Source organism: Lepisma saccharinum, chromosome 17 (assembly GCF_977018435.1).
Source record: "Lepisma saccharinum chromosome 17, izLepSacc3.1, whole genome shotgun sequence".
Lineage (NCBI taxonomy): Eukaryota > Metazoa > Arthropoda > Insecta > Zygentoma > Lepismatidae > Lepisma > Lepisma saccharinum.
In genome coordinates this window covers 23,906,901-23,928,346 of record NC_139245.1, presented here as the reverse complement: position 1 = coordinate 23,928,346, position 21,446 = coordinate 23,906,901, and the positions used below count along the sequence as shown (strand labels likewise).

General features: G+C 34.8%; 1 protein-coding gene across 2 annotated transcripts in view; it reads left to right on the top strand.

Moving 5' to 3' along the window:
- LOC146001616 (CD109 antigen-like) overlaps positions 1-21,446 on the top strand; it is a 123,742-nt gene that overhangs the window by 74,530 nt on the left and 27,766 nt on the right. The window contains exons 6-15 of one of the 2 annotated variants that reach the window (XM_083139150.1): positions 2,135-2,293; positions 2,438-2,609; positions 3,664-3,849; positions 7,174-7,275; positions 8,031-8,285; positions 9,438-9,581; positions 10,514-10,651; positions 11,102-11,156; positions 17,641-17,881; positions 20,595-20,712. In XM_083139150.1, the coding sequence (XP_082995276.1) occupies positions 2,135-2,293; positions 2,438-2,609; positions 3,664-3,849; positions 7,174-7,275; positions 8,031-8,285; positions 9,438-9,581; positions 10,514-10,651; positions 11,102-11,156; positions 17,641-17,881; positions 20,595-20,712 (1,570 nt within the window). Of the gene's footprint in view, positions 1-2,134; positions 2,294-2,437; positions 2,610-3,663; positions 3,850-7,173; positions 7,276-8,030; positions 8,286-9,437; positions 9,582-10,513; positions 10,652-11,101; positions 11,157-13,499; positions 13,654-17,640; positions 17,882-20,594; positions 20,713-21,446 lie in introns of both variants that reach the window. The other variant, XM_083139151.1, reaches the window with a different exon arrangement.

The following is a 21,446-nucleotide window of genomic DNA, read 5'->3' as shown; positions in this document are numbered from 1 at the left end:
ATGGCGTATAGTAAGAAAATAAAAATAAGAAAATACACAATTTGAAAAAAACAACAACAAAATATCAAGGTCCCTACCGATTAGGCATAAATAAAACATGAATATCAGTTGTAATTTATTGCATTAGTAACAGTGAGTCCTAACCTAATTTTTGGCATAATCACCACCGTTGTTCAGGCATTTGTCGTAGCATGGTACTAAATTTGGTATGCCAATGGTAAATGTGTCTAACAGGAAAGACTGGAACTATCTCTACCGCAGTGTAGCTGTCAAATCCTTGCCCTGCCAGAAACCTCTTCAGTTAAACAAAGAGATGAAAGTCGGTACATTCAAGGCCAGGGCTGTACAGGGAGTGGTCCAAGATATCTCACCTGAAGTGATGCAAAAGGCCCGTGTGTACTCAGCTGTATTGGGTTGTGCACATTTGATTGGCCTCCGTGAATTGTCTGCACCATCGTCTGACCATACTACGTATCACTCACGACATCCGGTCTGCACACCTCACACAATTGCTGGTGGCTCTGTGCAAATTCTGAGCGTGCAATGTAGGCTACATCGCAGTTGGTGGGAGACTGTTTGAGAGCTGCAATCTTTAACCTAGAACTGTCCTGAAACGGCTGCATTGTAACTGTACCAGATCACAGCTACATGCCACTTCTTCCTGCCTGCATGTGTGTGTGTCTATCTCTGACCACTAGTGCTGCATATAGGCACCATTGAACGTTTTTACAGGATGCCCCTCGTATATGAACTTGCAGAAGCTTTTATTATTAGTGTGTTCCTGTTTTAATGTGTGGTTAGCTAAATAAGGTACCTATACAATGCAATTGTATAAATTCCTTGCGTTAAATTTCTAATACCTACATACCCTTTTCGTCAGCATTGATGGTATAACTGCATGTTGTCAGTTTCACAGTACTTCACGTGGATATACTGTACTGAAGCAGAAATCCCATTGATAATGTAAGGACATATGACACTTTATTTTGTTCGATTCAATTGTTTCACTTATATGCAAGAGTTAAGTTGTTTGCTTTACAGAGAAGAGAGAAGTAGCTTTATGCATTGAAAACTGAGTCCGCACTCATGGTTCTTGCAAGCAGAGGGTTCCAAACCTTAGTGGAAATATCAAAATATAATACCGAGAATGTATAAGGAGACTGATAAATTACAAATTGTATTTCTTAATCAATCACTCTTCACTCTTATCTCATTTAGTCGTAACTTTAAAAATAATCAAGTATTTTATTTTAAACTTACTGCGTATGACAAAATTCTGTAATCCTTCCCTAGCTTGTGAATTGTAATAACTTTCCAAATTCACTATATTGCAGTTTGAATTCAAATCATAGAGAATAGAGAAATTAAGTCAATTTCATAGAAGATAATATTGGTACTTAACAAAACCATACGTGGATCTGTGTGAGGTTATTATTTCTATTTGCAAAAACATCGATTTAGTTTAGTTTGTAATTGTCAGGGAAAAATGTAAATTTTGTCCTGGAAAACCTGGAAAAGTCAGGGAATTTCATTTCTGCTTGTTTGTAGCCACCCTGATAATTCTGAACTTTTTTTTTTTTTTACTAAAATTGAATTGTTCAGTAAGCACTTTCTGTAAATGCATTCAAACTACTTGATGGTGTATTAAGATTGGTGACAATATGAAAATATGGTCATATGACAAAATATGCATCCAGTATCATGTAGCATGATATTTGTGATGTATATTACATATCATGTGCAAAGTGCTCTTAAAAGTATTTTTAAGTGATTGTATTTTTTTGCTGTTTTATATTTTGCTTTGTAAATAGTAAATTTGTTCATAGTTGTGATAATTTATCTCCAGGATGTGTCTGGCAGGTATATTGCATTGTATTTTATAAAATGTTAAAATCAAATGTCACTGCTGGTATCTTTCCTATATATCCAGACAATATATTGCACTACTCTAATCACCATATTACTTGCATTACTTTCTTGCATTTTGATATGTTAAATATAAGTAAATAATGTGAAGAGTTTTATTAGCACTGCGATGTGCTTGAAATGAGTACCAATTTTTTTCCTAACAATTCATGTACCTTACTTACCCTACATAGATGAAGGGTAAATATTATCTTATTTTAATTTCTAGGTATACCTATGGAAAACCTGTGAAGGGAGAGGCAACTATAACAGCATATCCCATAGTCTTCTCTGGAATTCTTCAACCTATTTACAACGATCCTGTGAGAAAAGTTGTGCCAATTGATGGAAAGGCAACTGTAGAATTTGATATTGTCAAAGAACTCAGGTGAGCACCATGGGGATGGATTTAAAAACAGTTTTTACACTTCTGTAAAATGTTAACATAAATTACATTAATGTTTGCTCATTCTTTTTTTAAAAAAATGACTCATACAAGAGTAAAAATAACTTGTGTTATTATTTGTTGCAGACTGACTGACGATTATGAAAGAAATGTGCAGTTTGATGTCGTGGTCGAGGAGCACTTGACTGGCAGGAGACAGAACAACTCTGCCACCTTGACTCTTCATAAATATAAATACAATATGGAGCTGATAAAAACCTCAGACTACTTTAAACCAGGCTTGAAATATACGGCTTATGTAAGTTTTAGCACAAAAACATAGCTCCTTAAAGTGATTGTTCTGATGAAATTGATCTTATAACGTATACTGTATGTCTGTTAAAGATTCACAGAATTTTTAAGTACCACGCTGTTGGTGTGTTGATATTTGAAATAGTTATATGTTTAAGTATACTTATACCACACTATTGGTATGTTGACATAAGTATACTTATATACAGTGCTTGAAAAATCTTCTTCATAGCTAGGTGCCAGCTCTGAAAATCAGGTGCCATGTAACCACCTACTAGCAATTGCGCATATTATAAGAAGCTGAGCATCACCGTATTCAAGACATCGCTAAATCATGTGAGAAAGCAGGAAATGGAGGGTTGGGAGACAAAGATTAAGAAATTGTTACAGATTCTATGGAATGTTCACAACGTTGATAAAAAAATAATTTGCTAACTTACGCTGTACTAGAATTTGAACTTAGAATCTTCAAAATTTCTTGCATACAAACTTAAAAAGCTGCAATATTACAGCAAGAGTTCAGTCACCAGGCTTGACCTGGCGACTGGGATTTTAGAGCCATGCTTATATATACATATATACTTAAATGTAAGTATTTTGAATATAAATAAAATCAAATACAAAGTTTGTCTCATTATTAATAATAAGCAAAATTAGCATATGCAGTTATATAAATGCCTAAAGTTATGCGAGATATTGTTTTGCAGCCACTTTCAGAGTTTCTTGTGTTTACTTGTGCTCAAGAACGAATATTAACACAAAATGAAGAAAATATCGGAACATATGAATGGGTATCATGTTTCTGTATACTCAATAAGAATATCACACGTTACTATCAACATTTCTCATTGTTATTTCTTTGATTTAACTTTTCAGTTCATAGTTTTAGGGGTTAATTTACGATCAGTGAAATTAGTATTTGCATAGAATTTTTCATATGTTTAGTTATGCGTATAATTTCTCTCTAAAGTTTTTAGTTAAATTTGGACTGTTTAACTAACTGTTTGTATCTGCTCTTAGTTTATTTATTTATTTATGTATTTATTACTGATTACTTACAGATCAAATTGGCATACCATGATGGAACACCTGTTCAGGATTCAACCAATCCAGTTACAATAAAATATGGTTTCACTTACAATCAAGAAGAATATGTTGAAGAGAAATTTAAACTTAATAAGGATGGAATGGTTGAGTTGGTTTTCTACCCACCTCTGAATTCTAATGTAACAACTATTGGAATAGAGGTAAGTTTTCATAACATGTTTTTCCATAAAAAAAATACTTTTGAGATTTGATTTCATAGTATTCCAGTAATAATGATCTTGCAAGATTATTGCTCATAATGTATTGCAATTGCAATGAAACTTCTGTGGTTCATGAGTTGAAATTTTGATTTTGTTCAGTTGAGGGCAAAGGGTAAGGATTGGAATTTTCAGACTGAATCATTCAAATATGTGTATGCACCTCATGTTTTTGTCATGTTGGTTTTCTTGTTTCAAATTTGCCACCTCTGTGGCTAAGTACATTGACTGGTCAAAGGTATGTTTTTCATCAATTTGATCAAATTCATCTCATCACAAGTCAAGCAACCAGGTGCGGCTCGTGCATTATTTACCCGGGGGTTCACTGAAGTGATGTGACATATATTCACTTTCCGCAAAATATACTTCCTTCGCCCAACAAAAGGATGGGGGAGGGTTTAAAAGCTTTGTCAAGAATTCTTTTTATCTGGGAGTATAAGGTTTTGTTGTAGGGGTGTGCGAATAAATTTAGGGCTGAAACTACAATAAATTGTGCCTTTATGAAAAAAAGTTGAGTTTTGTTGGAATATCATGGACGTCCTCAAGTAGGGGCAAGTAATATATTTTTTCCCCACGAGGAGCAAAAAACACTCCTTCAGTCTGAAGTTACTGCAACGCTTTTATAATAATTACCAAAAATTACTGTGACTGAAATTAAATTATATGCGTGTAATATATAATTTTTGGTTTACATTCAATTTCCATGGGGGGGGCGGCCCCCTTTTCCCCTTCCGGACGTCCATGCTGACTAATCAGAACTGGTCCTACATTTGTTAAAGGGAAATGGCAACTAATGGCATGCGCATACTAGAAATTGAACCTGAGACCCTTTCATTTATACGCGACAGGTTTGTTCAAATTTGGGGCAGTGTTGCCACATGAAGGGAAATTTCCCTTTTTGAAGGGAAATTTGGAGCTAATTTTAAGTGAAAAGGGAAAAGGGAAATTTGATTAAAAATAGCGAATTTTCAGGGAAATTTTAAGACAGACTAAACATTAATTATATTAACATTATAACAGATTCCAGTTTTGAAAATGAGAACTTATTATTTTTTTATTTTCTCGTATACTTCGTTCTGAGAGAAAGGGTGGAATTTGGGTTGACCCACATCTGGCTACCGTTTGGGGCCGGAGAGGTCTTTGGCCATTCACCCTTATGGGAGTGGGAGTCCGAGGGTATTGTTTCCCCGGTTCTCTGAATTTTGCCTCAAACACTACACGTGCAAACCATAAAGTTATCTTTGTCGTAAACCTATCTTTACTTCAGTCTTCATTGGACACTGGGTGGGTTATTCGTCGTGTGCGAGTGTTTGGTGGAAGGCTGTGCTCGTCTTGGACGACGGGAGAACAAGGGAAGCAAAGGAAACTATCTGCAACTCCAGAATATATTAGAAAACGTCGTGGAGAATTATCGGAAGATGAAAAAACACCGCGGAAACAAGTTAAAAATTCCATGCAGAGTAGCAAGAAGTGACCAACAATGGATTAAATTTTAATAAAAAACTTGCTGTGTTTTAGAAGTTTCCACCTAATATGTGAAATTTACCAGAATAGAACATTTGCTCAGGTATGTACTGTATATCTTTTTTAATAAAACGCGTATATCCATGCGCTGAACTTAACATTTTTATGGGGAGGCAAAAATGTGATTTTCCACACAAACTCTTCATATGTGCACCTTACTAGAACAGCATTTTGTGTAGAATATTTTTAATTTTCTTCTGATGGTGTGATGAAGACAAGGGGCATTGGCCTCCCTAAATCCAATCTCTGTTTGTGTGTTTTCCTTTTTACTGATGAAAATCTTCAGTTGCCAACTATAACATAGTTTAAGCTTTCATCTAAAAAAAATAAAAAAAAATAGCTTGGTTTAGAAATAAAATCTAAATCTTCCAAAAAAACATTTAAAAGTTATCAATGATTTTATTGTTTATTGATTTGGTTTATTTTACTTCGCTTTTCTGACACTTTTGGCTAATTGCAAAGATGAGGATGAGTAATGATATGATGAAATTTATGGATGGACACTAACAAACAGCCATGCCCAGGCCGGGATTCGAACCCGGTACCCCTGGCGTCGTAGCATTTAAAAGTTAAATTGATTAACATTTTAAACATACATACGAACATGGGTCAACAATAATATTTAATTATTATTATTATTATTAATAATAAATCTTTAGATGAAGGGAAAAAATGGGCGAAAAAGGGAAATTTTACCCCTTGGAAAGGGAAATTGTGCTTACAGATTGTGGCAACACTGATTTGGGGCTGGTCGACCAGCACACGCTTTTTTTCAGTGGACAAGGAAGTTTGTTTACGTTAATTATGTGCATTTCTATCGGTCATTTCTTACCTGCGCGGACAGCAACGCCTACACTGCATCAAATGACATAACCTAGGTAAAGTCCATCCCTCGTTTCACTCGCAGCATCACTTAATACTTTCCAACAAGTATCCAAGCACTTCAAAAACTAAAAAACTTGAGACTTTGACACCGAGCGACAGCGAGTCACGTCTTCGCGCCATTCTTTCTCTTTCGCGAACCCGAAGTGTTTCCACCTTTAAGGAAAAACCTCTGAATGCATGCACAAGGTATTTTGGTAATGTATCTCCTTTATTTTAATTCATCGCATCTAATTCCAGCTTCTATTTGTTTCCACTCATCCATCTCTGACACAATCTTGCATTTATTCCAAGAAGTTCGGTGCAAAAATGATACAAGAGAAGATTGAATATGTAATGTGTGCGCTTCAAACTTGAACCGCACACAGCAACACTGGAAGGGAGGAAGCAGCGAGAAAGGAGCCTTGTCCCGCGGCTTCTGCGAGAGAACGAACTGCGCATGACCGTTGGGTAGAGACATAGGTTCTGGAATCTCACCTCCCATGTATTTTGTCCTATACCCTCCTCGTGCTTCTGCTCCCGCACGAAGCTTTCACAATGGCACGAGCTGTCCTGTGGGGGTTCAACTGAGGGTCTGTATCAGGGCGGCCGATTCGCGGTTTCTTCTTCTCAGCAAGAGAGTTCGCCGTGTTACGGGCACAAATACATGACTTATTGTGTAGAATTTTTAGCGAAATAATGTGAAAATTTAAAGACATTGTTCATTCTCGAGGTGATTATCGTATATTACTGGGGGTTCACTGATCCTGTGCGCTATAGGGCCAACCGCGCCTGCAAGCAACATAAAATAAGAAGAAATACAAAAAAATGTCAATGCACTGAAAATACGTATATAGTGATGTCAATGTGTATTTCTTGTAGGCGAAGTATCTGGAACGTGAGGAATGGTTTTCTACTGTAAGTGCTGCACTTTCTCCAAGCAACACTTTCCTTCAAGCTGTGATGAAAACTGAAAAACCTAAGGTAAGAGTTTATATTTAAAACTACCATAGATGGTACTGCGAATATGTTCACTACTGTTTAGGCTTTAAATCATGTCATGATTGCAGACCTTTCAGTTAAGTATTTGCATTGAAAGGAAAAATCATAATGTCTCATTATAATAACTTTGTTAAATATTAAATGAAATTGAAAATAGAGTTTACCATTGTTACTTGGAGAAACAAAATATCCTTAAGTTAAGGTTGTTGCTGCTGGAGGGGCCAAGTTGGGTGGGTACCTACCCACTTTGATTTAGCAGGAATCTACGCTCTTGGTAATTTTCAGATAAGGTAATAAATATTTTTGTAAGAAGTTAGTTAATTGCATACTTAGAAGCCACTATCACCGAAGCAGAACTGCATGGGAAAACTACTGGTTAGGCAGAGTGGGAGCATTCACAGTTGATATACCACTAGATACCATATTAAAAAGTTCTTAGTTTTTCTTGCTTGATTCTTGCTCCCTGTCCTTCCCCTCTGGTGCCATCACTGGATGCTACTGTCTTAGAAACTTGGTAAAATTTCATGCAGAACAATGAGTTAGGTGGTCAGATACTTGCTTTTTAGATTGTGTATGTTTTCTGTATACTGTAAACTTCTTTTTTATTACTTTCACCAAAATGCAATTAGAACTCTTGTATTTATAATAGCAGCCTTATCACGATGTTTACAATAGTAACACTCATTTTGAATTGAATTCTGCACGATTCTTACACAGGCTTTTGTTACAATTGGCAGGTGAATGAAGATGTGGAGATCCAAGTCAATTCTACAGTTCCACTGAAGTATTTCAACTATGAGGTGTTAGGAAGAGGCGACGTTGTATTTGCGCAAACTGTGCAAGTGAATAATGAGAAAACCCATACATTCAGGTTCCTAGCTACATACGCAATAGCACCTACAGCCCATGTTGTTGTGTATTACGTAAGAGAAGATGGAGAACTGATAGCAGATGCTTTGGATTTTGATGTGGAAGGAGCATTGCAGAATTTTGTAAGTACATTATGTGTAGGCATGGTTTGGCAAGAATTCTTTGAGGATGGATAATTCAGTTAAAATGTTTACAATAGCTGACTCAGCAGCTGAGTATGTATGTTAAGTGGTCGACTTTTGATCTCGTCATCAAAGATCCCACGTTCGAGTCCCAGCCTGGACATGGGTGTTCTTTGGGAGTGTCCCCTTCCATCAATTTTATTTTATCCTCAACATCGCAATTAGCCAAAGAAAGAAGAAATTCAATCCTAAATCGGAAAAATACTATAGATGAGACATATTAATCCTCTATCTGTATTGGCCGATGTAGGCATATCGGTTTATTTGTAAAATTACAGATTATTTTACCGATCCGATATATATAAATATTTTATAATTTAGCACAAAAATGTCATATTTTGTTATAACTTTTATGGATAATCTCCATGCCGGACTTTTTAAAAAGTAAATGTCTAAATATGCAACTTTTTTTGCACTGCAGTCACCTGGAAACAAATATTTATTAAGCAAGGAATGAACCATTCAGGTTCTTCAAGGACTATTTGGAATTTTATATCGGATCGGTAGAATATCAGTTATCAGTATCGATAAATTTTATATTGGTACTTCTTTTATTGCCAAAATCTTTTTATCAGCCCATCCCCCCTTCCCTTCCTAAATACATACAAATATAAAAAAGTTGCAGTAATATTAAAAATTAAGGACTTGCAAGAAATGATTGAATCCTTAATCTCATAGCTTCATGTACTTTTCTAATTTGCTAATGCACATACATAGTATGTGTGCATTTATTACATTTGTAATTGGAAAAAAAAACCATAAGTGGGTTTGAAATTTTGACAGCAAAGATAGTTTTTCTACTCCATCAGCTCATCATAAGCAAAGCATAGAATAAGTTACAAGAGATCCAGTTAGGAATAAAATAACAAAAATTGTGCTGTGTATGAGGGTTCTGGCACAATGTAACAAGAAAACTATATTTATTCTCTTTTAGTTCTTTTGTATTAATAGTTTGAAATTAATTTCAATTGAGGTTGAAATTGAATAGAGAAAATAATATTTAAAGATAAAGAAAGAACTGTCGTATCATATAAGCTTATAAGCTATGTCTAGGAACAATTGTTTGAACTGCATGTAATTTTTATTTTTCAGGTGGACATAGAAGTTAGACCTGAAGAAACTCAACCAGGGAAGGATGTTGACTTAATTGTTCGAACAAAACCAAATTCACTTGTTGGATTGGTTGGAGTAGACCAAAGTGTTCTTTTGCTGAAATCTGGAGCAGATATAACGAAGGTAAAGTTAATATTCATGATTGGGAGAAGAGAGATGCGGTAGCAGATAAATACAGAGAAACAAGTACTCACTTTTTCCGCGAAACTGTTTTTTTCTTATTTGTTCTATTAATTTCAGTGGCCACTGCCACCATCCTCGTTGGAACTTGTACTGTTGCTTGGCGTGCTTCTATTGTTCGTAGTTCTCCGGCTGCCGCTAGGTGCGCTGTTGTTAACTGTACGTCTGCATCCGTGTCGTCTGCTATTTCCTGGCACTAACTGTTGTATTAGGGGAATCAAAGTGTGGTGTGCCTGTCCGCTATCGATGTTTAGCTTGTGTGGGAAGTGCATTATGGTTAATGTTAAAAATTCCGAAACATTCATTCAGTTTAGAATTAATCTTCAACCCCTGTCAAATCATTGCTTTCCCACCTCCGTGGGAGAGTGGCTAGCACAGCATGCTACTGTGCCGGGTGTACAGGGTTCAAAATCCTGGCTTGTGCATGAGTGTTATTTGTGAGTGTCCTTCCATTAATCAATTTTATCATATCATCACTCATTCTCATCTTTGCTATTAGCCATTAGTGGTAGAAAAATGAAATCAATCTCAGGAGATTGTTTTAAGGTAACAATAAACCTTCAATGAATCTAGCCCCCAACAAAAGCAAGATGCTAATCCACAACTCAGTTCATTGAAACAAGACATCAGGCTCAGGGTTCAGTGGAACCATGAAGTTTTAGGTCTACAGTACTGCACTGAGTGAACATAAGTGTGGTTCATTACTTTATTTTGTTTGTAAGTAGCTAATCAATAACTTTGTTTCTGGGAGTGCACTGAGATTTCCAGCTTAACCCACTCTTTCTTTATGGATTTCTAGTATCACGGAAGGTTGAATAATTATTTTTATGGTAGCTGGGATCTTGCAGTACATCTAACACACTCTATATTTTCAGGAGGATGTTTTGACTGAGCTGAGATCTTACGATGGCCATGAAACAAATCCTTACTTGCCTTCATTCAGAGGACTTGGGAGACGAAAGAGGTCATTCTCTTGGTGGCCAGGAACTTCATCTGCAAAGGAGGTGTTTGATGTAAGTTGACAAAGTTCATGTTCCTCTTGGTCAAAATAATGCAGCAGGGCAAAGCTTGTCAAATCAAAAATTTGATTTTTTAAAATCTTTTACTCGTAATTTCTTCAACTATTTTAATTTTGTCAGAATTTAATGTTGTAATAAGTTATTTTGAAACAATATATTCCAATTGAGTTTTCATGCAGCTCTTTTATGTTAGTACTGTACTATAATAAAAACATATATCTCGAACGAGTGTTCTCAGGCTACCATCAGATTAATTCAATGTTATCATCCGACATTTCGAGTGCACACATTACTCTCGTCATGTTCCCTGATGTTTAGAGCAATGTATGTGCTCGGATTAACCTGGCTGGTAACCCAAGAATGCTTGTTTAAATTATGTCACCAGAATATCTAAAATTCCTACAAAACACACATCTATTTTGTACATGATTCTTTCAATTGCAGAAAGCTGGAGTTGTAATTCTAACCAATGGATACGTACATGAACACATGCCAGCCAGTAAGTATTATTCCTATTATTTTTCCTCGACATACTTATAGATTGCACTGAACAATGTGATTACTATATACTGAAGTATGGAAAGTAGCAAAGATTGGCTTGTTTTTACAAAAGTTTACAAATTTCTATTTTCAGCTCACATTTTTAGAAGTCTGTTTACGTTATTAGCATTATTAGTATAGTGATTGTGGACGTGCACACACATTGATAGGAATAGGGAGGTAAAAAGTGTTGGATGTTAGGTAAATTATAGGAGTTGCTGTTAAGAAAAACAAGCACAATTACCTGTGGTATAAAAATAAACAAAAATTAATAGAAAATTTACAAGTAAGTTTCTTGAAATTATTTAGTAACTCACTTACGTCTTCTTAATATGTAATGAGTTGAAATTGAGGTAAAATCGCAGATAAAATTGGTACGTTTTTTAGTTGTATGAAAAATGTCAGTAGTTCGAGATGAAAATCTTGCTAGTCAAGCTACATACTTGCTGTTTTTTATACTTCTAATTTAAAATCAGTGCTGTGAATTTATTAGTGTCAATAAACATATTTGTCGTGAAATATTTGCTTGTCTGGTGTGTCACAAATTTATTGATATTTACAAAAATATTACATAAATTCTAAATTTGAAATTTCAAAATCTGAATTTAACAGTATCATAAATATTAAAATGGTGACCGTGTTATTGGATTTTTATTGTCATCTGATGTTCAGATAAGTATTTTGAAAATGCTATATTTTGTAGTGGCACAAATTTTTTTCAATGTCAATACACTTTATCTACTGTTGAAGTACTGTTCCTTTTAATTTACTTATTTGCTTCATTTTTTCAACTTGCCTATTGCATGCATGTTCATTTAAAGAAATTTGGTTTGAATTATAACATTGTCTCCAGCATTTAATAGGATGAAGATTAGCTTTTCAATATTTGTTTTTGTGATAATTTGGTATATGCTATTTGTGCAAGTTATAATACTAAACATTTGGGTAATTTTAAAATGGTGCAAATTAAATTAATGTTAACGTGTCTGTAACTAACTAAACTAACAGCCAGTAACCATACATTACTGCTGTAAGAATTAACTTTTATTTGTAAATGCTTAATCTTTCAAATAATTTTTTACTGCTAAATGGAACTTTTACTCAAAAAATATAAATGTATTGTCTTAATTCCCTTATCACTTTCAGTTACCTTTGGTCACTTCTATTTTGCAACATTGGGGAAACTCTTTTTTTTCTCCAGGAAAAAATCAGTTTATTAGGTGTGAACAAAATTTACATAAAGAGAAAAGTTCAGAAACACGTGAAATGTTCTTCTGTAGAACTTAATAGAAACTAATAAACTGAAAGGAACTGTTTTTTTTTTGCCTACTAATCTTGGTAGTCAGGATTGTGATAGTGGGTACTGAAATTTATGGAATATTTTTTCAGTATATAAATTGTTCACCACATTTTTCATTCCCAGAAACATTAATAGATTACATTAAGCTTGAAAAAAAATCCATAAAAACACGAAACAGCAGCAGTTACATTAATTTCTAACTCTTCCTTTATTTGTACAAAACACTGATATACGCAACACAGAAACCAAAACACTGTTTTCAATATTTGGATGACCAGAATGGATTTGATCAACTTCAGTCCCCACTGACATGAACAAACAAGTTTGTGAAATGTTGAGAACATGGTGTGTCAATTTCTATGTTGTGTGTATTAGATTATGTACAAATAATGAATTTTGTTTTGTGAAAAATATGTATACGTTAATTGTTAACATTATACACAATCATTTTTAATGTAATGGTAACTATTGAATTTCCCGTAGTTTCTTTAGGAATTGTAGCATTCCTGGCGATGTGATTCGAACAAGTGTTCTCGGGTTACCAGTCAGGTTAAGTTAGTGTTGGCTTCCAATGTTTCGAGCGCATACATTGCTCTCATCATCAGGGAATATACGTTGGAAGCCAACATTGACTTAACCTGGCTGGTAACCCGAGAACACTTGTTCGCATAATTTCTTTATCGCCTCCCTATTACAAGTGGATAATAAATATTCTATTTCTAAAGTTTGATGCACTACGATGGAAATTCTCCTATCATTCAAGACTGATCTTTGATATCAGTGTTGCTACATTGGGGGAGATGCCCCAAGGTTCAATGGGGAATATCATACCCCCCTTACTTCTAGCATTGCTCTTGTGACAAAATGAAGACTTGCTTAATCTTCCCATAAGGGAAGGGGGTACATCGATTCCTGATAATTATGTAAGTGAGGTTCCATTACAAGTTAACTTGAATGTGAATACTTCTTGTTAAATACTAACACTAGCCTTTCTTTTTGTAGTCTACTACAGGTCTAACTTTTTTGGCATGGTACCCGAGTTAGCTGATTCAGAACCATTGAGTTCAGAGGCTAGTGGTGGTGGTGCAGGTGGCTCCTCCATTAGAGTTCGGAAGAACTTCCCCGAGACATGGCTTTGGCAGATGCTTGATTCAGGGTAGGGGAGCTCACAAAGTACTTGTTAGTTATTATAATGCTTCTTTTTTCACAGTAAATATATACATTTTTTTGGCAGTTGATATTATTCGCAGCGATTTTTCAGCACAGGTTAGTTCCTGGTAAGTAAATAAAAACTGCTTACAGTATAAGTTATAAGAAAGTAATTTTCACTGCTATAAAATGTATATCACACTGCACCGTTGTAGTTCAGAGTATTGTGAATATGCACACACAACCAAATCTTGTATTGGTGTACTTATGTTATATGCTTTGGTACACTGCTTAATTTCAGCTTATACTATTTACATGTAATATTGAATTCTCAATTGCATAGTTCCTCTTTTCATTTTAAGTTTTCTAAAGTTGAGTTGTTGTTCTACGTCCACTCCACTTTATGCACAGATAGGCTAATTGGGACTGGGCCAATAGTTTAAAGTGGGATCCGAACCACTATGGACCCAACAGGTATCGAACCTGAGACCCCTTAATTACGAGGCAACAATGTTACCACTACGCCACCTGGAGGTTCTTAAGTTTTTTAAAAAAATACTGCGGTTTGTAGTAGGTAGTACGATAACTTCTTGTAATGTCTGTGTTACTTCTTCTGAACTCTCAATTTAGTAACTGAAAAGACAAAAACAGAGTGACTCTAAAAACTAGCCACTCTGTGAACCAGTGGCGGCGAGTGGGAGGCAACCATGGAGGCAAGGTGCCAAAATTGGCGGGGCAAAGACAGTATATTTCCCTTTGTAGATAAGGCTTAACATAGTGCGGGGGCAAAGTGACGATAAGAGGGGGGCACCTGCCCCTTCCCCCCCTAATCGCTGCCACTGCTGTGAACTCATTGAAAAGATAACCTAGTGTGGTTGGTTAAGTGTACAAAACCTGTTAAGTGTACAAAAACACACACTTATGGACCAATTACATGCATCTGCTTCCTGCATAAATTAAGATTTTTAATGGTTTAGCCAGGGATGTTATGAAATTATGCCACTGTGACTATGGAACTTGCTGAGCAATGTTTTCTGTAAACATAACTCTTGGAAGCCATCAAACTTCTTATGTTGATGAGACATTGCATTTATAATAGAAAATACAGTGTCACAAAACTATTATGCAAGCAAGAAGTTGGATTATATTTTTCTACGGTTAGATAAAATTCATTAAGGTCACTATTTTCTTTAACATTAATATCGCTAATATGTTAACTCAACAAGCTGTTGTATTCAAAGTACTAACTGCTCATTTGCAGACTATGGTAATACCTATAGCTCTGTATTACTGCATGCCCTATGTAGTTGCATGTCTGAAATTCCTCATTAATAACATGGTTACCTCTAATTGGTACTGGTGTAATACTTTTACTTCAGCATTTATGTTCAAAGTAAAAGAATCTGTATCAAACCTATAATTACACAAAATATTTTTGTCGTTATTTATTAAAGTTCATTTTTCTGTTCAAAAATACACATTCTGCTTTCAACTTAGTTTCCCTATTTTTTATAAATATTAGCTACATAGAATTGATAATTAAGGCCAGTTAAATAAAAGAAGATGCGAATTGTATTATGTTTGAAATTGAAAACATTTTATGAAAGCACTCTTTGTATCATATTACTTTCAAGGATATTAAGTAGTAAATGGTTGAAGTCTTCACTAGTGATTTATTTGTTTTATAATTATCACTTTGCATAAAAGGTGTAAATGTACTGATAATTTTTCATGTCCTAAGTGTTCTATCTGCATTTTTTCCAGTTCAATTTTTTTTTTAGGTTGGAAGAACAAGGGGCATAATTTTTTCCTTAAATCTCTGTGTCCTCTTGGCATGTTTGCCTTTAGTTGCACACATTTCTGAACTTTCACTGTTACTGTTTCCAAAATATCAGGTGCAGTCTAAAATTTTCTTTTCACCATACAAATTATTTTTATGTAAAATATATCGAGAACAGTGACTTGTGAAAATGTAAACTTTTTCAAAATTTTGACAAACAAGTCCTAGTGACAGTTTTCAAGTGAATAGAGAAATAGTGTTGTTGCAGTAAGCATCAAAATACTACAGCAGTTATACAAAGCACACACATCCTGTAATTGAAAATGAGGGTGGACCGGTATGAAATTTTTGCCAGTATTCGTGACGTTCCGATATAAAATTAACTGATACTGATGACCAATATTCTACTTGTTCAACCCCTTAATGCATTCTAGGACACTGCAATCCATTTTGGCTAAGGGAAGGTGGGAGGCAACTGCTCATTTTGACTTTGGACCAATATCGATAACAGAGTTGATGCTTTTAGCAACTCCCACTGATACTTGAAAATTGTAACAATTCAAAGCAATTCACACTACCATATTTATATATTTTAATACCATATTTCATGGCATAATCATCACAGATTTTTTGCCAACTTTTTCTGCAAAAAAAGTAGGATACGACCATTATTTTTATTAAAGGAATTGGGTCTGTGTTATTGATACTTAAAAATAATTTATTACTAAACTGCAAGATTAGGATGCATGGAATACTCGTGAATGTACGTTAAAATTGGAAAGTCCAAATTGACGCACATATTCTTCATGACAGTTTAGGGAATATTTTTTCCAGCCTGACAAAAAATACATTGGTTGTTTTTGATTTGTACATAATAGTGAAAATATTACACAAGATAATTTACTGAAGTACGGACCTAAAAAAATTAATATTGTGTGTCCGACTACAGCTGATATCAATAGAGTATAGATAATCTATTCCCAATCTATTACATCCCTAATTTATATCCTCAGAATGAGACAAATAAAGTAATTTAAAAGTCACATTTTAACAGAAAATATGAGGCATTAATAACCTTAAAGAAGTTTGATTTACCATATCACTCAAAGCCCTTCATTTTTCCAACTGACATATTGCTTTGTATATACCGTGCATCCATTTCGATCTTCAGCTGAGAGATCGGGAGAAGCGTGGCGGGCGGCGCTGACGGTGATGCCGACATTTGCGGCCTGTAATGTCTGCTTATTTTTATGGACATATGCAGACATTTATATAAATATTGCAAGACGAGCACTAACCTGTGTTATAAGAGTTGTTCAAACTGATATCCACCAAGTGCCAAGTGTGTAGACTTTCGGGGAGAATACGTTGAATAGCCTGCAACTTTCGTGCCTGTAGCTAAAGTCATTCTGGGTCGGGCTGAGAACTTATCAGCCCCCCTCGTAACGTGAACCTTGCAGCTGGCATTCCAATCCTCTCACTGACACAACACACATACACACTGCAATAACACAAACAAGTAACGGCAAGTAACCAATAATAACACTCTTGCGCACAGTACGAAATTAACACGCTCTTGGTTTACATCTGCTCGCCACTATATTCACAGCTCTGTCGCGAAGGAACAAAAAACTCTAGCTCGGAGATTTCGGATTGCAAGGAAGCTCACGGACACCATTGACTTTTAACGGTTTCGTCTACAGCATAATCTTGATACAGTGTTGCACATTCGAAACTTCCAAACGATCCCCATCGGCTCAAAACTCTTTCAAGGATATGAACTTAAGCAGGACGTTACTGGTCAAAACTATGATTAAAATGTTTTATTATCTGTGGCTCTTAACATCGTTTCTAAAGCGTATTTTTTTGTGTATATAAGGGCAGAACTTGGATGAATTACAGATGATAAATTATAACACAGGTTAGTGCTCGTTTTGCAATATTTATATCATTGTCTGCATATATCCATAAACATAAGCGGGCATTACAGGCCGCAAATGTCGGCATCTCCGCCAGCGCCGCCTGCCACGCTTCTCCTGATCTCTCGGCTGAAGATCGAAATGGACGCACTGTATTTCTTTAAGTTTGTATTACAATAATCTTCAATAAACATACATACAAAGACCTAATTCAGTATTAATTTTGGAACTGCACCTGGTCTTGTAGCATGCATTTCCTCAAGACTTACTTCTCATGACATGAATTGGATTTCAGGCTTTGGTTTTGGGGGAACAATAGCAGTAAATCGCCCTACAAACCGCCCCATTCCAGTGCCTGGTCTTCCAGTTGTGAAGCCTGATTGGGGTCCTCCTGTGGTGTATAGACCAGCAACTCGACCACCTCTCGCAGGGCCGTATGCCTTCTCTCGCATTCCGGCTCCTGTATGGAACAAGCCCCGTGTGTTCCTCATGCATGACATCGCACAAACTTGGCTTTTCATGAACTTTACTACTGGGTATGATGTTGCATGTAAACCTGTATTTAGTTTTTTCCAGCTCTGTGTGTGTGTGTGTCAATGTGTGTGTGTGTGGGGTGGGGGTGTGGGTGTTACACTATAAAGTATATTTTTATTGCATTTTGTGTAGTACTTCGTTACTGTGTTTCATAAACCAGAGCTAGAGCACAGTGTGGCAATATTGTTGATGTGTTAGTACGCACACACAAGCTTCACAATTGACTGAAGTGTAAGGGAAGAAGAGGTGAAAAAGGTCAATCTGTGAAGTTAAAGTTTAATTCAATTGTTTGTTGGCATGATTCACTCAATCAGTATCCACTTATTGCCCCTGGTTTCTTGATGAAAATCTACCCAGTTTTTTTCTTTTTAATTTAGCATTTCTTTGTGTGTGTGATTGAATGCTTCTTGCGTATCTTTATCTTTTTCCTCTATCACATTCACAGTGTCTTTTCCAATATATATAAGGTGTGTTTGGCAGTACACTCTCAAATTATTGCAAGAAATCACTATCCACAATTTGAAATACATAAAGTGAATTCTTGCACTGATGTGGCTTTTAGTTCAAGTAATTGATTTCAGTTTCCACATATGTTCCAAAGAATATTACAATAATAAGTTAAGCAGCATCCTCTTGTGAATGCTTTTCACATTTTGTTGATACATTAATTTTCCCAGTTTTGATAAATATCTGCAAATGCATCTTCAGAAATAAGGCAAAAAACAACTCTGTGTCCAAAATGTGAAAATAAATCTGAACATTTACAAAAATATGAATGAATTCTGCCTATGCCAAAATATGCTTTTTATTGTTTTTTATAAGCATAACATTCAATACCGTAATATAATTTTAATCCATTTTTGGAAAGTAAAACATTGTGGATTTTTTTATTTTCAAGTTTTGTAGCTTATTGAGAGTTAGAAATGACTGTGAGCAATGCAAAGAGGATTAGTTTTTGTCATGAAAGGCATCAATCTAACTTAGGTTAAAATTGTATTTTATGAACGTAATCTCATCATATTAGGCTTATTCTAATGCTTAACCATATATTGCATGTAGAAGTTTGATTTTGAGTTTCTTTATCCTATATTTGCGTGGGTTCACCTTTTTTGTTAGTTGTTGAACAATCTGTATGTAATATTTTCCAAACACCTTATATTGTAAGCATGTACATTTTCTATGTTTCGTACTTTCTTTCAAGTCTCTACTAGAACTTTAATGTGTGCATTTGAGTGGTAGAAATATATATAAATTTTACTTTTATTTGCAAACACATTACCAACCTCTTTTTTACCTGTAGCATGAATGTGAGAGCACAATCTTAAATTTATAATATTAAATAAGTTAGTTATGATTTTAAAAAATTAATGTATCTCTCATTATTTATGTGCAGTGTACTTGTTTTTGGCATGCTTGTTTCAGTTCATTAATGATTTTGAATTAGTTCTGTATAGGCTTAACATAAAGTGAAATATTCATATTTTACATTTTATTCCATGAGGATTAATTTTAATAGAATATGTGAATGTACAGGTAACAGTATGGTATAGTGAAAACAAATTTCAGTCGTTTATTTCTTAATTATTTACATTTGTACTTACCTGTTATGCATAGCGGAACATTTTTTAACATGGGATTTTGCTTTTTACTCTGAAAAAAGCTTAATTTTTCACATTACAAGTATTTATTGCTCGTTGTTAATTCACTTTCGTTACACACAATATGGCAGGCAAATCTTGAATCACGTTGATACGCAGTGTTTCCAAACTTATTAACCGAAAAATGCCGTTCAAACTATTCACAGAAGGTTTTTAAGTGAAAATTGATCCACAAACCATTCACGGAAGGTTAGGTTAGGTTCAGTTAGGTTAGGCAAACATAGAAAATTAAATTGGGAAAAAAAAATCACAATGCAACCTTCACACGTCATCTTGTAAAACTACCGCATGGTTGCTACACTAACAGGGGGTTACATAATCGAACGCTTGGAACATTTGATTCACGTAGTCGACGGTAATGGTCGCAAGAGCTATCGTGCATCAAAGATCCATTTATGTTGAAAAATACATGATTTACCGGCCGAATAAGTTGAACGAAGAGAGAAAACACTTCCACGAGCTTCCAAACATCTACAGAAACTCAGTTCTGTAAGTAGTTTCTCCTGTAAATTTGAAGAAATGTGTTTTCACTATACCATACTGTTACCAATGTACAATATTACTTAATAACTCGTGCATTTATTGTTTTAGAATTGAGTAGCCTAGTTAGATCAATCAATTAAAAAGACGTAATATATTACAGTAAAAATCTGATGTTGTTATTGGATTATTAAAAATAGTTAAATTGATTTGAATAATTACCCTAAATGAGGAAAGTTTTTTTTTTTTATTTAGTATTTTGTGCTAGTAGAATTACTTTTTGTTCCATAAATATTAACTAATTACAAGCAAATGATAATTATCAGAGAGATGAGTTTATTGCATAACAAAATGACTACTACTTGTTTGTAATTTTGCCTTACTTTCCTCAATTAGTAATATATAATTTTGCAAAATTATCATTGTCAACTTTTATAAACAATATGAAATGAAGTTTACAGATTTTGTGCATTTACCATAGTGTTTGTATGCATAGTTTGTAAAGCATGGATTTTGGATTCTGTGAATTTTCTATTTTTTTTAAATATATTTATTGATTTCATATTTCTATTTTTAGAATTGATGGTAAAGCTTCAATGAAGAAGGCTGCTCCAGATACTATTACATCATGGGTCATCACTGGTTTCTCAATTGATTCTATTTATGGACTTGGACTAATTGATGCTCCAAAGAAGGTATGAGCTTTCACAATTATACCAATTATGACTTGCTAGACATTATATTGTCTTTAAATGAATACTGTTCCCTGTTAACTGATATTTTAATAATTACTAGCATTGAGAATATACATGATATGCACAGTGTGACATGTTGCACAACACTTCTGAATAAAGTGCAACCTCGTTTTTATGTTTTTCATGGGATTGACATGTAAAACCTTAAAATGCAGGCAAATTTGATGACACATTGCTTTATAGGGGACCATGGAGATTGTTGATTGATTGAGTTGGTGTTTTAAGTCCACTTTATGCACACTAAGGCTAATTGGGACTGGACCTACAGTTTAAAGTGGAATCCGCACCACTATGTGCCCGGGACTCCTTGATTACAAGGCCACTATGCTACCACTGCACCATCAGGGAGGCCCAACATGGAGATGGAATGTGTAAAGTGAGAAAATGTAATCTAGGATTGTATAATCATTTCCATTGTATTTTAAAATATCTTTTTCATCTTTAATTGTACATGATCTCTGTTAATATATATTCAGGTACCGTTCAGCTGCCTTCCAGTATATTAATTCAAGAGCACAGTAATTAGAAGTTCTTTAAATTTTCCCCAGATTTGTCATTTAAAAAAAAAATGTACAGCAATTAAATCTCTATGTGGAAAACCTTTAATTGGCTTGATGAAATGGACTGAAAGACAATGTCCTACTTCCAATATTAACATAACACTGTCGACATTT